The sequence below is a fragment of the Nothoprocta perdicaria genome, unplaced genomic scaffold (genome assembly GCF_003342845.1).
Source record: "Nothoprocta perdicaria isolate Ctin4 unplaced genomic scaffold, notPer1 scaffold_266, whole genome shotgun sequence".
Taxonomy (NCBI): domain Eukaryota; kingdom Metazoa; phylum Chordata; class Aves; order Tinamiformes; family Tinamidae; genus Nothoprocta; species Nothoprocta perdicaria.
Window position 1 is genome coordinate 599,636 of NW_020455495.1, and position 16,410 is coordinate 616,045.

The 16,410-nt window shown below is 40.7% G+C and overlaps 1 protein-coding gene across 1 annotated transcript; it reads left to right on the plus strand.

Annotated features, from left to right (window-relative positions):
* The first annotated feature begins 3,718 nt into the window (after nt 1-3,718).
* Nucleotides 3,719-15,886, plus strand: INIP (INTS3 and NABP interacting protein). The gene is made up of 5 exons (XM_026040792.1): nt 3,719-3,733; nt 4,197-4,281; nt 10,274-10,376; nt 12,543-12,633; nt 14,551-15,886. Exons 2-5 carry the CDS (start codon nt 4,257-4,259, stop codon nt 14,644-14,646), a joined length of 315 nt encoding a protein of 104 aa, XP_025896577.1. The 5' UTR covers nt 3,719-3,733; nt 4,197-4,256; the 3' UTR covers nt 14,647-15,886.
* Nucleotides 15,887-16,410: the final 524 nt, after the last annotated feature.

Below are 16,410 nucleotides of genomic sequence, written 5' to 3' on the forward strand. Positions count from 1 at the left end.
CTGTATGAGTAGTACTGCCAGTCAGCACTAACACTGCGACTCAGAGACCTTCTAAAGCCAAGGAGTGATCCCAAACAGCCCATTTTAGGCCAGACAAAGAGTAAATTGCAGTTTAAAAACGCTTTAAAACATCGTCAAAATTGCGGGGGATTTTTTTTTTTTTTTTTTTTGATGACACACACAATAAGCATCAGAAATAAAAGGGAGTGTTTGGATGGGCCTGTATGAGTAGTACTGCCAGTCAGCACTAACACTGCGACTCAGAGACCTTCTAAAGCCAAGGAGTGATCCCAAACAGCCCATTTTAGGCCAGACAAAGAGTAAATTGCAGTTTCACCAAAGCTTGGGCAGCTATAAGCTGCCTGCAGTGCACAGAACTGCCCAGGGCTGCTCTGAAACATGACAGTTAATGACCATTCAKCATTACATGCTATTTAACACATTTTTTGTTTGCTTATTTAGGGAAATGGAGAGCTAAAGAGCCTTTTACACTAAGCTGGCAGGAACAGGCAGCCTGGGAGACAGCGTTCGACTGGTGCAAGAAACAGCATGGCCAAATTTGCCAGGCCATACTGAAGAATAACCGTTTCTTCAACTGAAGATTTTGTAAAAACTTTCCAGCGCACATTATATATTATACATTTATATAATGTATWATATATAAATATAAATAAACTACTATAATGTAGTTTATATAAAACTACATTTTCTCATCTTTGATTTGATTTCAGTGAGGAAGAAAGAGGAATTTAAAGGGAGARGGAGAAAGAATTCTGAATTATCAGAGACTGGATTCCTTTCATAGCTCAAGGAGAAACATTCCTTCTTGTTTGTATAACCCAAGGCGGAAATTAGTTTTCTGATAGGCAAATCTCCCCTCGCCCCAAGGATCATTTGACTCGATGCAGTACCATGTTTTCAGACAGATTCTCAAAGCCACCAGTGTGATTAATTTTTGTTAGTCTTGAACAGAASTTCTGAATGAATGAGTCCCAACCTTTCTGCAGCTGAATTTCCGTACTGATGACTCTCCTTGTTCTCCTGTTGCCTCTTCCTTTCCTCCCCACCTTCCTTCTCTCCAACCTTGGGACCACTGTCCATTGCCTATTTCTCACTGCCGCTGCTGGCTGTGTCAACGAAGAGCCCAGCAGCTAAAAGCCTGCCYGGCTCAGACTAGCAGTACCCTTTAGCATCCTCTGTCCTGACATCAGTGCAAAGAAATGTGACAAGTGGATGTGTTAGTTTGGGCTCAGTGCTGCTCTTCACCGCTAACRAATCCCAGCGGCTGCTGTTGACTTAGGAGATCCCGGGTGAAGAGGATTGCTGAGCACCCAAGACTGAATAATTAGCTGGAAGGGAAAAAAAAACGTGCAGCAATTAGGACACGCATTCAGAAATTACTAATGCAAAAGAGCTTGGAAGAAGGAGCTTGCTCACCTTCTTAGACAAACAGAAGTGTTGAAATTAATAGCAATTCTGGGGAAAGGCACCTATGTTTGCCTTCAATACAACTGTAGTAGGCCTTAAAGCAACCCAAAAATTTCCCCAAAACTTCCCCAAATTGTCATGGTTGCTGGCTGCTCAGGTAATAGATTTGGTTTACAAACACACACATATGTTTCCACAGCCAAAAGAAAAAAAAATAAAGAAAAAAAGGAGTAGCTTACCTACCAATCTGGACGTTATAACTCTCTAGGCATATATTTTTAGGYAATTATTTTTAAGTCCAATGAATTATGTTATAAATACTGATGGGATTTTTATACACTGTATACAGACACACACACATAAATATTTCCATATCATTAGCTACAGCTAGATATAGTAGCAGATCTTAAAAATCTATTGCCGTCGACAACTATGTTGACACAGGATTAAGCAGGTAAATTTAATGGCTTATAGTGTACATAACATTAGATTTCCAGACCCAAGATCCCCCATGCCCAAACTGCAGCTCTGTCTCGCAAAAACACACATTTGCACCAGTTCTGAGCTCAGGAGTCCTGCTATCACAAAGGTTAATATCCAGTAGTGAAAGTCAGTGTCTTTTATTCGGAATAGGAGTAACCTATTAAGAAGCAACTGATTTTCACTGTTTACATTTCCACTTCTAAGTATWCAACTTGTTTACTGTTGTGAAACAAGAAATGCATGTAAACCTTAGGCAGGGCATGTGGCAGCTTACCTGAATTACCTGAATGGGCTCAGTGCTGACCCCATTGCAAGCAATTTGCTGCCTGCTTTAATTTTTTACTCTCCTTTTGTATGGCTGGAGGGACATAAGGGGCACAGTGCAAAGCCGAACAGCTGGGCACAGTCACGAGCGAGTTCAGTGTCTGAGCTGAGTACAGGTAACACCCAAGGCAGGGTTTGCTGCCCAAGTGGAAGGCTCAGCCCAACTCGCACTCGGTCACTGTGGTGGCAAAGCCACCACTTGGCATTTCCAACACAAAGCATGCGCTCACAACACGAATGCGCAACCTTTCCTGGGATTCACGCAGAACAGTTTCCCTGCAGTGTGTAAAGCATTCTTTCACCTTTTTTTTCCCTTTTTATTTTTTGGAGGGGGGGTGCTTAAATGCGCTGACTCCTGAAGTGCCCTCAGGATCTGTGGCCCCCACACTTCGCTATAAAGCCAGCCAGTGTTCTGGGTGACGCCTCTAACCAGACCATCAAAGCACAAATTCAGAGGCAACGACAAACTGCGGCTATAGCGAGGCGGGGCACCCGCGCCGCGAGCGCCATCTTGCCGGGGCCCTGYCCGTTGCCCGGAGACCAGAGGCGGCCCCACAGCGAGGCGGGGGCGGGGCGCTCGCGGCCTGCCGCGCAGCTGATTGGTCCTGGCGGGCTGTCCGTCAAGGCGTGGGGGCCGCCGCCGCCATCTCACCGCCCCGGCGCCGGGTGGCCGCCATGACGCGATTCGGCCTCGTCCGCGGGCGGCGGCTGTCGCGCGGGGCGCGTCACGGGCCGCGGGGAGCGCCGGGTTCGGCCCCGAGCCGTGAGTTCGGCCCCGAGCCGGGTCCCGGGCCGCGGGGTCGGCCCCGAGCCGCGAGTTCAGGCCCGTCCCGCTGCCGAGGGGTCGGGGGGCGCACGAGGGCCCTCATTTGGAGGGGATGTGGGGAAAGGGGAGCGAGGGAGGGCGAGCCCGTTCCCCACGTTGTGGAGGAGGCCAGCCTGGTCCTGAAGGGCCCTTCCATTTCCCACTGCTCCCACACTTGCCTGCTCCTGCTCCATTGGGATTCCCTCTCTGTCGTTTCAGGTCGCAGCCCCGTCGGAGCCCTGTCGGGCAGCCCCTTTACCCACCTCGGGGTCCCCAAGCCCCTTGCCCCAGGGGTTCCTCCCGCATCTCTCCCGGAGAGCAGCTCCGTGGAGGCGGTTGCTGAGCCCTCCCACGAGGCCTCCATGCAGCGGGTGAGGCCGTGGGGACCCTGCMGCTTGTCCCTAGCAGTCCCTGGTCCTCACTGCTCTCGGGAACAGTGCCTGCCAGTTAACTTATCTTTGTGCTAAAGTTAGTAATCAGAGTCCCGTTTTTCATTTTCTAAAGTATATCCCATTTTAGAGTATAGTCTTTTTCTCTGGTCTCATTCCRAAATCTGACAGAACTTACCCCTTCCCTCCCTGTGGCTGAGGTGGAGCCCTTCAGTGCTGCACATGGCAGCCCGGAGCGTTGGTGTGAGCAGATGCTGTGGCCTGAGGTCACCTGCAGGCTCTTCAGCCCCRCAGCAAGGAGCAGGTTTATTCCTTTTTCCCTGCTTGCGTCTGTGAGGACAGTAACATCAAGCAGAGCAGATTCAGTAGCTGGATTTTAAGTTGCCTGTACTAAGGAACACTAATAAGCAGTGTTCCGGAGGCAAAACACATTCTGAGTTTTTTGAGGGCTTTGGTATCTAAAGGGGTTTTAGTTTAACGTAGTCTGACATGGTTGGGAAGTCTAAATATTTGGATAGAAAACGGTATGCATGCCTGTGGCATAGTCTTGAAATTTAAGGTATTAGGACGTTGTAAAAAAGAATAGGTCRTAACTCCTCATATCTTAACAAATGTCAATCAGAACAGTATAAATAGCCAATGTTGTAGACAACATGCATATTGCATTTGATTAATGTCTTTTAACAGTTGGCACAATTAAATGTTCTACAATAGAATAAATCCACCCTTCTTAAAGAAGAATATGTCACCTTGTGTCTCTTCTGCAGATATTTGTGGGTGAGAAGCTTGTACTGCAGCTGAATAAAACTGGGACTGAAGCCTGAAGGATGGCAGCAAATCCTTCAGGACAAGGTAAGTTTTGATTTAAGTGTTCAAGGGGAAGGTCTATGGGCAAGATCCCATCCAAGGACAGGTAGGAAGTGGGCAACCTAAACTAGATCATACTGCTAACTCTTTTGAAATGTTTATTTGTGTGATGGCTCATCAGAACTGCATCCTTAAAATCACTGAAAGTGTGGAAATGCTCCKAGCTAACAGAAACTGAGAGGGACTAAGGGATGGGGGTCTCTCAGAGAGAAATCGCCCTCTGGAGGTTCTTTATGAGCATCATAGTCAACTCCATCTTGTTTCTTTTTCCGTGGAAGAGCGGAGGGGAAGAAACTTTCCCAGGTATGGTTCCTCACTTAYAGGTTATGAGAAAATAATCCAGAGTTTTGTGTCCCAGCGATTTTTAACTTCTTTAAATACTTTGGTTATGAAAATCTTTCCCAAGGAAAAATGTCTCGCAAAGACTATAATTAATTCCGAAGTGTGTCCRCTTTGAAGAGGTACCAAATCACTCTGTTTTTCTTTCCTACTTTGCAAACAAGCACAGAAGAAACTTGGCAGATTYAAGAGACTCACTGTACTTGCCTTTCAGCCAGAATAATGTGGTTATGGAAGGCCAGTTGGTCTTTGCAAAAATGCAGAGGGCAGATGCTCCAGCTTGCAAGTGGTGGTTTCTTTACAAAATTTAATCTAGATTTCTTGCTTTAGTCTGGGTGTAGTAGGTCAGCATCACCGCAAARTCTAGAATGTTGAGATAGGGGCCTAAAAGCTGCTTTATCCTAAATCATTAATATTTACCTACCAGCAAATGTGGAAGGGTGGTCAGAGATGAAATGTTTTGGACTTTCTTCCCCCAAAATTTCAGAGGCTTATTTTTAAATAGAGCATTAGAATCCGCTTCTGTGCTTTGAGATGCTTCTTAGAGGCTCACGAAAAGAGTTGAACAGTTACGACATGAAAATTTTTCACAAAGCAAGCAAGAAAACGTGTGAGCTTTATTCACCCCATAAGCCTAGAAATAATGCACCTAAGAAAAGCATAAGGAATTATAGGGAATTATAAGGAATAATTCAAGAATTCTGTCTTCCTGGCCGAAGCCTTCACAAACCTAGGTTTCTCCTTCATCTGTTAGCCTTCAAATGTTGCATCTTCAGTTTGCTGCATGGTATATGTTATGTATTGGTTTGGTTCAGGCAGCTTTTTTTTTTTTTTTTTTTTAATTCTGATTTCTTTCTTCCTGGACGAAAGGAATAGGAATCTACTGAAACAATATTTGGAAGGGCTAAGAATGGCAGAGCTTACTGTGACTTATGTGTAACAGTGAGTTAAAAATCTGCCTTCTGCAGAGACTGCCTTAACTACATTCAGATGTTTTTGCTCTGYCTTGTTTCTTAACTCTTTAATTGCCACTGGGTATTTTTTTAGTACGGCTTAATTCAGTGTCCTGGCAGTTGCAGACTTGTACTGTATAGGTTAAGATTTTGCTGACTGTGTTTCTTTTAGTTCTGTTTCACGGACTTTGTTATGAAAGCACTCATTTTATTAAGAGTTTGAATGACGAGGGGCTGTTTAGGCGTGCACTGAAAACAAATGGAGTCGTATGAAAGCCTTAAGGGCTTGATTACCACTGAAACTAACCACACTGAGTAGTGTTTTAAAATAAGTAGAAAAGATAGCAATGTGATCGTGATGCATATTGTCCACAGGATGCGTTCTTAGATCGTAGCAATCCACTTTGGGGGAGGGGGAGGAAATAATTTTCTAAACKGAAACAGTTATGTCAAAGTACTGGGTAATACTTTAATACAGTAGTGGTTCACAGCACTTTTACAATGTGCCTTAACAGTGCTGCACTTGTAAYGTTCTTGATTGCGCATAGCAAGAGCAAAGCACCTTCCATGTTAAAAATGAAGGACAATTCCATGTGCGAGCTTCCCTAGAGGAAGCATTCCTGACGTGAGAGAAGCATGATTGCACTTAAGAAGGAACGTTTCCTTAAGTTCCCCAAAGATGAGAGAAGTGCACATCCTGCTTCACAAAGGACTAAGGTTTTCCAAAGGAAAAGTTCTGGTATGTTGGCAAAAACAAATTCTTGAAATATGTGCAGAATTACACACTTGAAGTTGCAACAGTTCTGCAAGGTCTCTTACTTATGTCCTGRTGGTTATTTATCCTCTTAGCCTAAAAGCACATTCATTTAACACAGTCAGGGCAGGTATATTTAGCATTCTGTTAAAGGAATGTGTGTTAAAAAGTGCTTTTTGACATTGAAAGATATAATCATCCACTAACTATGGATCTGAGTCTGACCTGTGTGCGAGCCTAGTGCTTAAGGGCTGTATAGAATCTGCTCGCATTCCTCACAGAACTTTGCATCCATAAAACACGAATGGTTTACATTCACTTGTGCATGTAGTTATTGTCAAGAGGGACAGATAAAATATCAATACGTCCTCTAACCGAGTTAATTTATTGAGTTGTTAATGTGCCCTTTGCTTCACTGTCACACAATGAGAACATTTCAGAGCTAAATTGGTACTGCAAAGCAMTGATACATAGTAGACAGTTAGATGATACTTTGATGCCAGTAGTCAAGCAGAACAGAAAATCAAAATACAGCTAATCTACCTTTTTAGTAGTATGTAATTAATAGCTTCCCCAGATTCTGCTTTTTCAGARGTTGCTGTGGAGGCTACCATTTCAGAAAGCATGTACTTCAGTAAAGACAAATTGCTATAAAATACTTTCTGAACAGAGCAGCTAACATGTGCAGTCACAGTGCCTTTTAATGCATGAAGGAAGAGCTTAGAGTGGCCACTCAGATTTATAACCATTTTTGAAAGTAGAAGTGTATCCCGAATACAGTTTGCAGCTCTTACTGTGATTTTGGTGAATGATAAATAATACATCTTRAAAAAAACTTGATCATGAATTTGAATTAACCAACAGATGAGGTAAAAGATAAGAGGTGAAAAGYGAGAACTTCAAAAGTACATAAAGGAAATGCTGATTTTTTTTTGTCTTGCTGAGCTGTCTGGTAAAATTTAACTGTCATAAGGAGGTGGGCAGTTGGCTTAGGTATATGTAAGAGTGAAGCCTGCTGTGAGGTCCTGAAGATAGGCGTACCATTTGGAGGAACTTTAGGCTCTCATAGTGTCATATCTTTTATGACAGTAGCTTCTGCACAAAGTGCACAATTCCATGATACTGTCCAAAATGTAAGTGTTGAAAAGGGCATACTTTAACTGTGAATGTCTTCATTCTGGCATTTTAGGAGAATAATCTTAGGATCCTAGTCTTGAATKTGAAATCTGATGCTGCTGTTGGTCCTCTTGTTTCCTTAACTATCTTGAACAGATTTTTTTGCTTTGAGACTTTACTATCTTCAGAGCAGAGAGAATACTCATGAAGTGCTCTACTAATTATGCAGCTCTACTCCACTCTATACTCAACTCTAAACTCAAAACATTTCACTAAGCTGCTGATTTATTTGAAAATCTGTATACTTGTTTTAACAGATGTTGAGTGATGTTAATGAGGATGGCTTTTTTGTATGGTTCTGTTGTTCTGAGAATGTGTAAAAACATCTCTAATCAGTTTAAAATAGCTTTTTTTAAAAAAACCTGCTTATGTCTCAAATCTTACTGAATCATACCATCTGCTTCATGATAAATGTAAACACATGTAGTCTTTATTTGTTATCTGTCAACAACATAAATTTAAAAGATGTGTCTCATTTTTCTTTCCTCAGCCCTCATATTGTCTGACTTAAAGCATGGATTTTCATTTCTGCATTTTCAGGATAAACCATCACTAGCAGACGGTTATTGAGCAGTGTGTCAAACTGTAAGCTTTTTGGCTGAATACTGTGTAGGTGACTTTAGGAAAGACTCCCTTTGAGGTTCTTCAGTCTTCCTATTACAGTATCAGTCCACAGTATTTATCAGAAAGTGAGATCCAGGCCATCTGCATCYGGGAACGATTGAACTTTAATTTGATAGCAGTGTGTCTCTGCTTTTGTATCTCTTAAGCATACATTCGCCAAAGAGCTTCTGAACAGTGTGGTGTTTTTTTTTTTTTTTTACAATCTTATGCTATTGCAAATACAGGTAAATGAGAAATAGATAAAGTATGTCTTCATAAATTCATTTTTGTATCTCTTGATGTAGTCTGAAAAAATGAGTGATATTATTTAATACTCTAGTGGACACCCATTGGAGATTAATCTGTCTTTTAGTATACATATGAATACATTTTTAAACTAACCACAAAGGCAGGATATTTGAAAAAAATATTTAGAAAGCAGAGACATAATGCAAGACTCTAAAGTAATATATTTTAAAAACAGTTCTAAATTGAACTGATGCATTTTGAATACATTAAAAAAACCAGAAAAAATAGCAGTTAAGGAGCTTAATGAAAAATCTGCAATTAAATGTAAAGATGATCTGAAGAATCTTGCACAAGGATACAGTAAAGTATAATCAAATAACTCCACTGATAAATAAAAACAAGGAGCAGTAGACAGACACTGTTGCTCATGGGTGTATATATTAGATATGAGAAAGAGTGAGGCTTTAATAGCAATGCAAGAATAATGTAAATTATTAGGTAGGGCAGAAGGTTTATATGTGATAATTGTGTTCCTTCATTGATCATACTGACACATGATAATTGAATTATGTAKTAACAGCCGTGAAAGTCCTCTTAGAAGGACTGACCTTTAAGTGTAGTGTTGTAAATAAATTACAGATATTTTTACATAATCATGCTAATTTCGCCTTAATAGCTTGTTTGCTATCATTTTTGACTGCTGTCAAAATGTTAAAATGTAATACTTTGGGTAGGAGAGCATAACACAGTGTTCAAGGGAAACAACTCTGCTTTAGAATGCATTTAAAGTAAAGTAAACTCCTTATGACAGAATGATGGCTTCAGTATATTTACAGACTAGCTGCAAGTTATAGAGAAAAGCAGTTCCTACAACTTTAATAAGAGGAATAATCTTAGTAACTTAAAGTAATGTTAAAATGTTAAAAGAATTCACTCTGTGACTGTGTTCCCCAGTTGTTCTGTTCRTGGTGCAGTGGGCAAACGGAGTTGAATTTCTGATTTATTTGGTAGTCAGAGAATAGTTAACATATTCAGTGAGATCCTTGTCTACGCGTTCCCATTTATGTGTAACAGCTCTGCCACATTCTCGTTCGTACAGAGTACAATTGTCTCTGAGAAAACAACTTCGAAAACACATGAATGGCATTAATTTTCTGTTTTCCAAGCCAGTAGGAATGCGGGTTCCTGACCCCTTCTTTAGTGTTGAAAATCTCTATCTGAGTTTAGGGAACAGTACACAAATTAATGGCCTCATTCTCATTTTGTGCCCATTACTTCTCTATCCTACTGCCTCTTCAAGCTTAGTACGAGAGTAGAGCATGTATGTAAGGATGCTGTATAGTAAAATTAAAACMTTTCTGCACAGATCTGAATAAAAGATTATAATTGTGTTTTTGGGTAAGTATATGTGCAAGCTTACTGGTGGTCTTGATCTTCTTACATATGCAAAAACTTGTGATGTAGTTTCTGTTTACTGACATAACAAATTAGGCCCTCCGAGTACATTTATCTGTTACTATCATTTAGCTGTAGTTTAATGATTGGATTTTACATACAAAATCTGATAAATTTAAATTTGCTTGGAAGGGCCTTGACTGGTCATATGCCCTGGCAAGCACCAGAGTTGGCTTAGGAAATGAGGGGAACTAGCTTCAGATAGAATACTGTATCTTAAAATGCAGTAGTATGTGTGGTAGCTTAGGGAAGCCATTTCATGTCATAAAATGAGAAGTTGAAAAATAAAACCAGTATATGAAATAGCCTTTCAGATTGGTGTAAAATTTTGAAGATTAATAAATTTATCATACCGTCACATGTGCAGAGACTGTTATCACAAGGTTAAGAGTTGGCACACAGAAATAAAGCAGATCTGTCTTAATATTTCTGCTGTCATTCCCACTAGGTTTTCAGAATAAGAACAGAGTTGCAATCCTGGCAGAACTAGACAAGGAAAAGAGAAAGTTACTTATGCAAAACCAGTCTTCCACAAATCACCCTGGAGCCAGGTACTTTATGTTCTTATACCTTTATGGACATTACTGGTTTAAACAAAGAAAAATAAGTCTTTTTATGTTTTATAAGAAAGCTGTAAGTGTGTAAAAATTCATCAGAAATTTGTGCGGACTAACCTCAATAAGAAGGGTATTGTCAGAATATCTTTGAATTTAGAATTATTTACTGCCTCCAGTTTTTATATAGATATATATTTCATTTGAAGGAAAGAGAAGCAGATATGCTTACTTAAATGCATAAAATCTATCTTAAATTCAGGGAACAGGCACCTGGAAAGGATTTAATTATTAAGCTAAAATCTTCTAATAAATGCAGATAACAGAACATTGATTTCAAGGGTAGTAGATTTTAGAGAAAAATTTGGAACAAGAAGTAAATTACTATGTTCTCCCTGGAAGCCTTTGTGCAAGACCAAGGCCAGTTTATATTTCCACATTTTTCTTTATAAAAGACATCRTGTTGTTAAGAATAATTCTACAGTGTAACACATAATGATCTAATTTGAGTTTTGGAGGTGTCATCGGGACCTCTCTTGTTTAAGCAAAAACAAAAAAAAAAGAAAAAGTGCATTCTTATCACAGAAGAGTAACTAGAGTCACACAATAACTTAAATGGAGAAGTACAGAATGCTTTGAGCTTGTGGGCTGTCATGAACTGACGGCAGTGCAGTGCCTTGTTCTAGATGTGTTACATAACAGCATCTGTAGAAAAGTTGGAGATTCTAGGCCACCTTTATCATCATTTTATTGACAGAACAGTGAGAAATATTTGAAATCATTGAAGTAGATTCCTAAGCGACTCTGTATGCATGTCCAATTTGAGCACAGTTATGGATTATAGAAGAAAATATATTTTCAAACTCATTTGTACAGCACTCAATGCCTAGTAGCAGTATTTTCTCATACATCATTGCAGGACCAGCAGAGGTTCAATGAGTACTTGTTTGTATTATTTGCAGAAACAAACTCCACATTCTGGCGTGTAGCTTTGCAGTTTGCTGATTTTGAAGAAGGGGAAAAAACACAACAAACAGACCATTTTGGGCCTGAACRGCTGACACATGATTTTGAGCAAATGACAGTTGTGTGGCAGGGATGTTGTGCCAAAGGTTTTGGACTCAGGAGTGATTAGAAATGAGACCACAAAGATTGTGGAAGTTTGGCAGGAAAATGTTTGATCCAAATAAAGGAAAATGGCATCCTACACTACTTAACAGTGAATTAATCTGCAGTCTTCTTATATGGAAATCTACTTAAAAACAAAAGTGTGATCTTTAAAAGTGTAAGTTTCTAACACTCTTAAGATAATATATGAAAATCATATTGAAAAGAGGATAAAGAATTAGATGAAAAATAAATACTTCAAAAATAACTCAAAATAATTTACTTTAAATAAGTTGCTTGTTTTTTTTCCTGGGAGTGAAATTAATATATAGTAACATTTTCTGTTTAGAGGTTTGTTACTAAACTTTTATTTTTCACTAGGAGGTAAATTTGGTCTCATCGTGAGAATCATTGCTTTTGAAAGTCTGCGTTACTCAGCAGTTGACATTGAAACTGCTGGGAAATCTCAGATGATGAGTTTTCTTTAATCCTTTGTTTGATATTTTTTTTCCATGTTGCTCTCTGTATGACTGAGAAGAGCTGGACTTCCACTGCCTGCCCCTCAAGTCTTGTTCAGACATAACTGTCTGTTGTGTTGCTGTAAAACTCTCATGGTGGTCTTCACTAATTTCTGTCTGAAACGTGTCAGCTCATCTCACCTATCCAGAGTACCAACATCACACTAACATCTGCTTTTTTTTCTCTTTTTTTTTTTGGATTAACATTCTTAACCTGTAAAAGCTTAGAAAAGCTATTTTGARTTACTGAATTCAAGCATAAGCTGAACTAAGGTACAGAGACAAAATCAATGTAACTTTTCTGTCATCAGAGGATCTTTTATTTATGTAAGAAAAAGAAATGATTTTATCAAAGACAGTGGTGTGCTGCCCACTGTCAAAAAATTGAACTCTTGTGATGAAGACTTCAAAGCTCTGGTTGTTKCAACAGTTTCATAGTGATTATTAGGAGACTCACTGGATAGTAAGGGTGAAGAGCAAAGCCAGTGTTCTGAAAATCGCTTATGTCTGACCTGCCCATGGTGCCTCTTTCTTGCAGCATTGCGCTTGCAAGATCACCGCTGAACAAGGACTTCCGTGATCACGCGGAGCAGCAGCACATTGCTGCACAGCAGAAGGCTGCACTGCAGGTAAGCTGACAAAGAGGAGTCCAGTTTTGTGTGTGTCTCTTGCACATGTCCATCTCTCCAAAGAGTAGTCCTAGCGTACCTAGAGAGAGCAAAAAAACTTTTATAGGAGTTAGGCTTCTTGAATTTCTCTGTTCATCACATACTTTTTTATTCTATTACAACACAAACTAGGTTTATGATCTTCTCCACCATGATTGTGGGAATGTTCTTCTCAGTATTAAGTGCATGAAGGGGGAGTATAGGGAGGAAAGGGCCAAGCTCTTCTCAGTGGTGACCAGTGATAGGACAAGGGGCAATGGGTACAAGTTGAAATACAGGCAGTTCCATCTGCATGTGAGGAAGAACCTCTTTACTGTGAGGGTGACAGCCCTGGCACAGGCTGCCCACGAAGGTTGTGGAGTCTCCTTCTCTGGAGATCTCCAAACCCACCCAGATGCCACGCTGTGTGTCCCGTGTTCTGGGTGTTCCTGCTGGAGCAGGGGAGTTGGACTAGATGATCTCTAGAGGTCTCTGCCAACCTCAACCATTCTGTGTGATTCTGTGATTATTATAGCTGTGMTATATGTTTCTGTCAAGAGTCACCTTCATTGGACTTTGGAGTGACTTCTGGTGAAGTCTAGGGAGAGTTATCAGCTTCTCTTCCTCAGACCTGCATAGGTGCCAAGTAAACACACTGCAGTTCTGAGTGATAGAGGGAGAAGATTTGGAAGACCTAGCTGCATGTTTTCAGGCTTGTTTATTGTCATCTTGCTATGTCAAGTGAAGTTGGTTTCAGTGCTGAAATTAAATTGTGCAGGAAGGCTGCTATGCAGCCAGCTGTTTTCCTGGCATCTGAAGCATAGTGATTTGAATAGAGGGGCAAAGGMATGGGAAAAAAAGAGTTGAAATACCTGCCCTCCTCCTTCTTTATGCCAGTCTCTTGTGCCTCATTTTATCTGTGTTAGCCAGTAAGGGGCCTGGCTTATTTCTGCTAAAATGAAGCAGGAATGAAGTCTGGGTGATGCCCCCATGTTTTAGATTGGAAAGACCTCTAGAATTCTTTAGTGTTCAGGCCATGGTCCATTTGGGTTTTGAAGCTTTCCAGGGAGGAACTTTTCACAGCCTTTCAAGGCAGCCAGTTCAGTTCTTACACACAGTGAAAATCTTATCTGGGATTTTCTRTGCTGCACTTGTGACTCTGTTCTTCTGAGAAGTATCTGTCTCAGTATTCTCTATACCTTCTCATTAGGTAGTTGAAGGTAAGACCTGTCCTGAGCCTTTTTTCTTTTCTTTTTTTTTTTTTTTTCCCAGACTAAACAAACCCCATGTTCTTGACATTCCTTCAGATACTAAGCGCCTGAGGCCCCAGACATCTTTGTGGGTCCTCCTTTGGACTCCCTGCGTTTTGTCTCTGGGTGGAGAGAACAAAACTGCACGGAGTGTCCCACAGTAGCCWCAGTGTAGTTTCTGGAGCGCAGATCAGAAGGCAGTAACCACTTCCCTTGGCGAGCTGGCTGTGCTGGTGCTRCTGCAGCCCATTGTGCTGGTGGCTTCGTCACCACAAGCACACGCTCCTCTCGGGCACAGCGTTAGAGCCAGCAGAGTACCTGCCCAGTAGTGGCAGGCAGGAATGCAGGAGTCCTGTGGCACCACCAGACTGCCYGGCCTGTCCAGGCCACTGACCGGGTCTCCATGTGATTTTCCAAAAAAGTAGCAGAAAAGAATGGCCAAATTACTTCTTTTGATAAGCTCTACTCAGATATGTTTGATCTAAAATGTTGGGTTTGCGTTTGTTATCAGAGCTGAAGGACAACCTGGGAAAAATAAATTTCTGGGAAACTTACTGGGAAAGTAACTGAAGCCAGAGAAGCTGTAAAGCCTGAACTTGTGTTGATGCTGTAGGAGGTTATATGTTGACATATGTTTCTCTCTTTCCAGCATGCACATGCACATTCATCGGGATACTTCATAACTCAAGACTCTGCCTTTGGAAATCTTATTCTTCCTGTCTTACCTCGACTTGAGGCAGAATGAGAAACGGTATATCTCAGAACTGCAAGGTCTGATTTCTGTCTAAAGCAGGAACTGTCATCTCTGAAAGATGTTATAAATGGATTGTCAAAGGAGCTACAGACTTGGTTTCAAGAAAATGTTCTGATTTTGTAATTTCTTTACCTTTGTATATTAAATCCTGTTTTGTTCAGGATTCATGTGATTACCCTCTTGGGGGAATCAGATGCAATAATGAAAACTAGTGTTGCTGAGTGCAGAATTTATTTTGTCTTGTATTTTTTTTCCTCTCTCGCACAAAGTCAGACAAAAGACTAGAGGCACAGTGTGTAAAGTACGTAGTGATTGTTCTTCTCATCCCCGTTTCTGTCCTTTAAGTAGAGTCATTTCAAACCAGAATCATCAAGAGATGTGCTTTTCTTCAGCATTTGTGTGCCTTATTATTTTGTCTGGGTACTGTATTTGGCTTTAATTAAAGATGACAAAGTCACTTTTGCCCATCAAAACAAAGACGTGGATTTATTGAAATTATCTGTTATTAGCTGTTTTGTTCTGTTTTGTGCAGGAGGGTTGCTGGTACATGCTACTGTCAAAGCAATATCCTGTATTCTGAAGTTCTCAGATGTCCTCAGTATATCTGCCTCTAATTTTGTTTTGTGAACTAGAAATGAATGCARGTCACCAAGGTAGAGGAAAAGCATGATTTGTTTCAAACCATTCTTTCAGGGACAAAACAAAGAAGCCTGCTACTTCTCTTGGCTTTTCAGATGGAAAGTGTCTGCAAAGACAATTCAGTTCAAAAGATCARCTTTCTACTGATGTCCTTTTCAAAACTTTGAGTGTCTTTCATGCTTGTTTCCTCTTCTCTGTGCTGTTTTCAACTGGAGTAAGCAATTGTAGTTCTGCATTAAAAGCAAAATAATTCACCTTAAGATGAGCATATTTAGTATGTGTATCAAGTAGCKTTTAATTAAAAAGAAAAAACTCTTGTGTAGGTAGGTATTAGTATTTCTGTACAACATCCATAGCTGTCATACCTTCAGAAGTACAGTTACACTACTACCATTACATTGATTGGTTTTGAAACCAACAGAGATGGAATTTAAGAAAAAAGAACAAGAAAACTTTGATGAAGAGCAGAAATCAGGAAGTATGTGATAAATTGCTTCCTGCCAGACTTTGCTGTCTCTGTTGAACTCTTTTTGCAATCCTGAAAACACAGTTTCAGAAGAGTGAGCGCTGTGTAATGAGTATAGGAAGCAGTTTTCTCCTGTTTCCTTCTGCAGGCTTTTGCTTTAGCTCGGTGAGGGCCATTGAACTATCAKCACTGCTAACAATTTCATTCCTCATGTGTTAAGAAAACAGAGCACAAGCCAGGAGATTCGTGCAGGCCCCAGAGAGTGTGAGGCAAAAGCCACCACTTTCAGCTACCTCTGTTCAGCAAGGGTCGCTGCTCAAGTTGAGGCATGCTGGAGCGTTTTCAGGAAAAGGAATTTGGTAGAGGAGGCCTGAGGGAAGGTGAGGAGGAGGCGTTTTATCAGGAACTAATCACATCCCATGCTTTTTGGGATTCTATGACTCTTTGGAATTACGTCTTTTTTTTTTTTTTTGCGGACAGTGTAGGAAAGGGCACTGCCAGATTATGCCAGTTTGTGGTGTGTTGCTCACCTTTATTTAACTTTTTTTTTAATCTATTTAAGTTTTTTTCTTTCTTTCTTTTTTATCTGTTGGCAGTTTTACCGCAGAGCCACCCTGGCCAGTCGCTCTGCAGTGTGAGCCGAGCAGCCC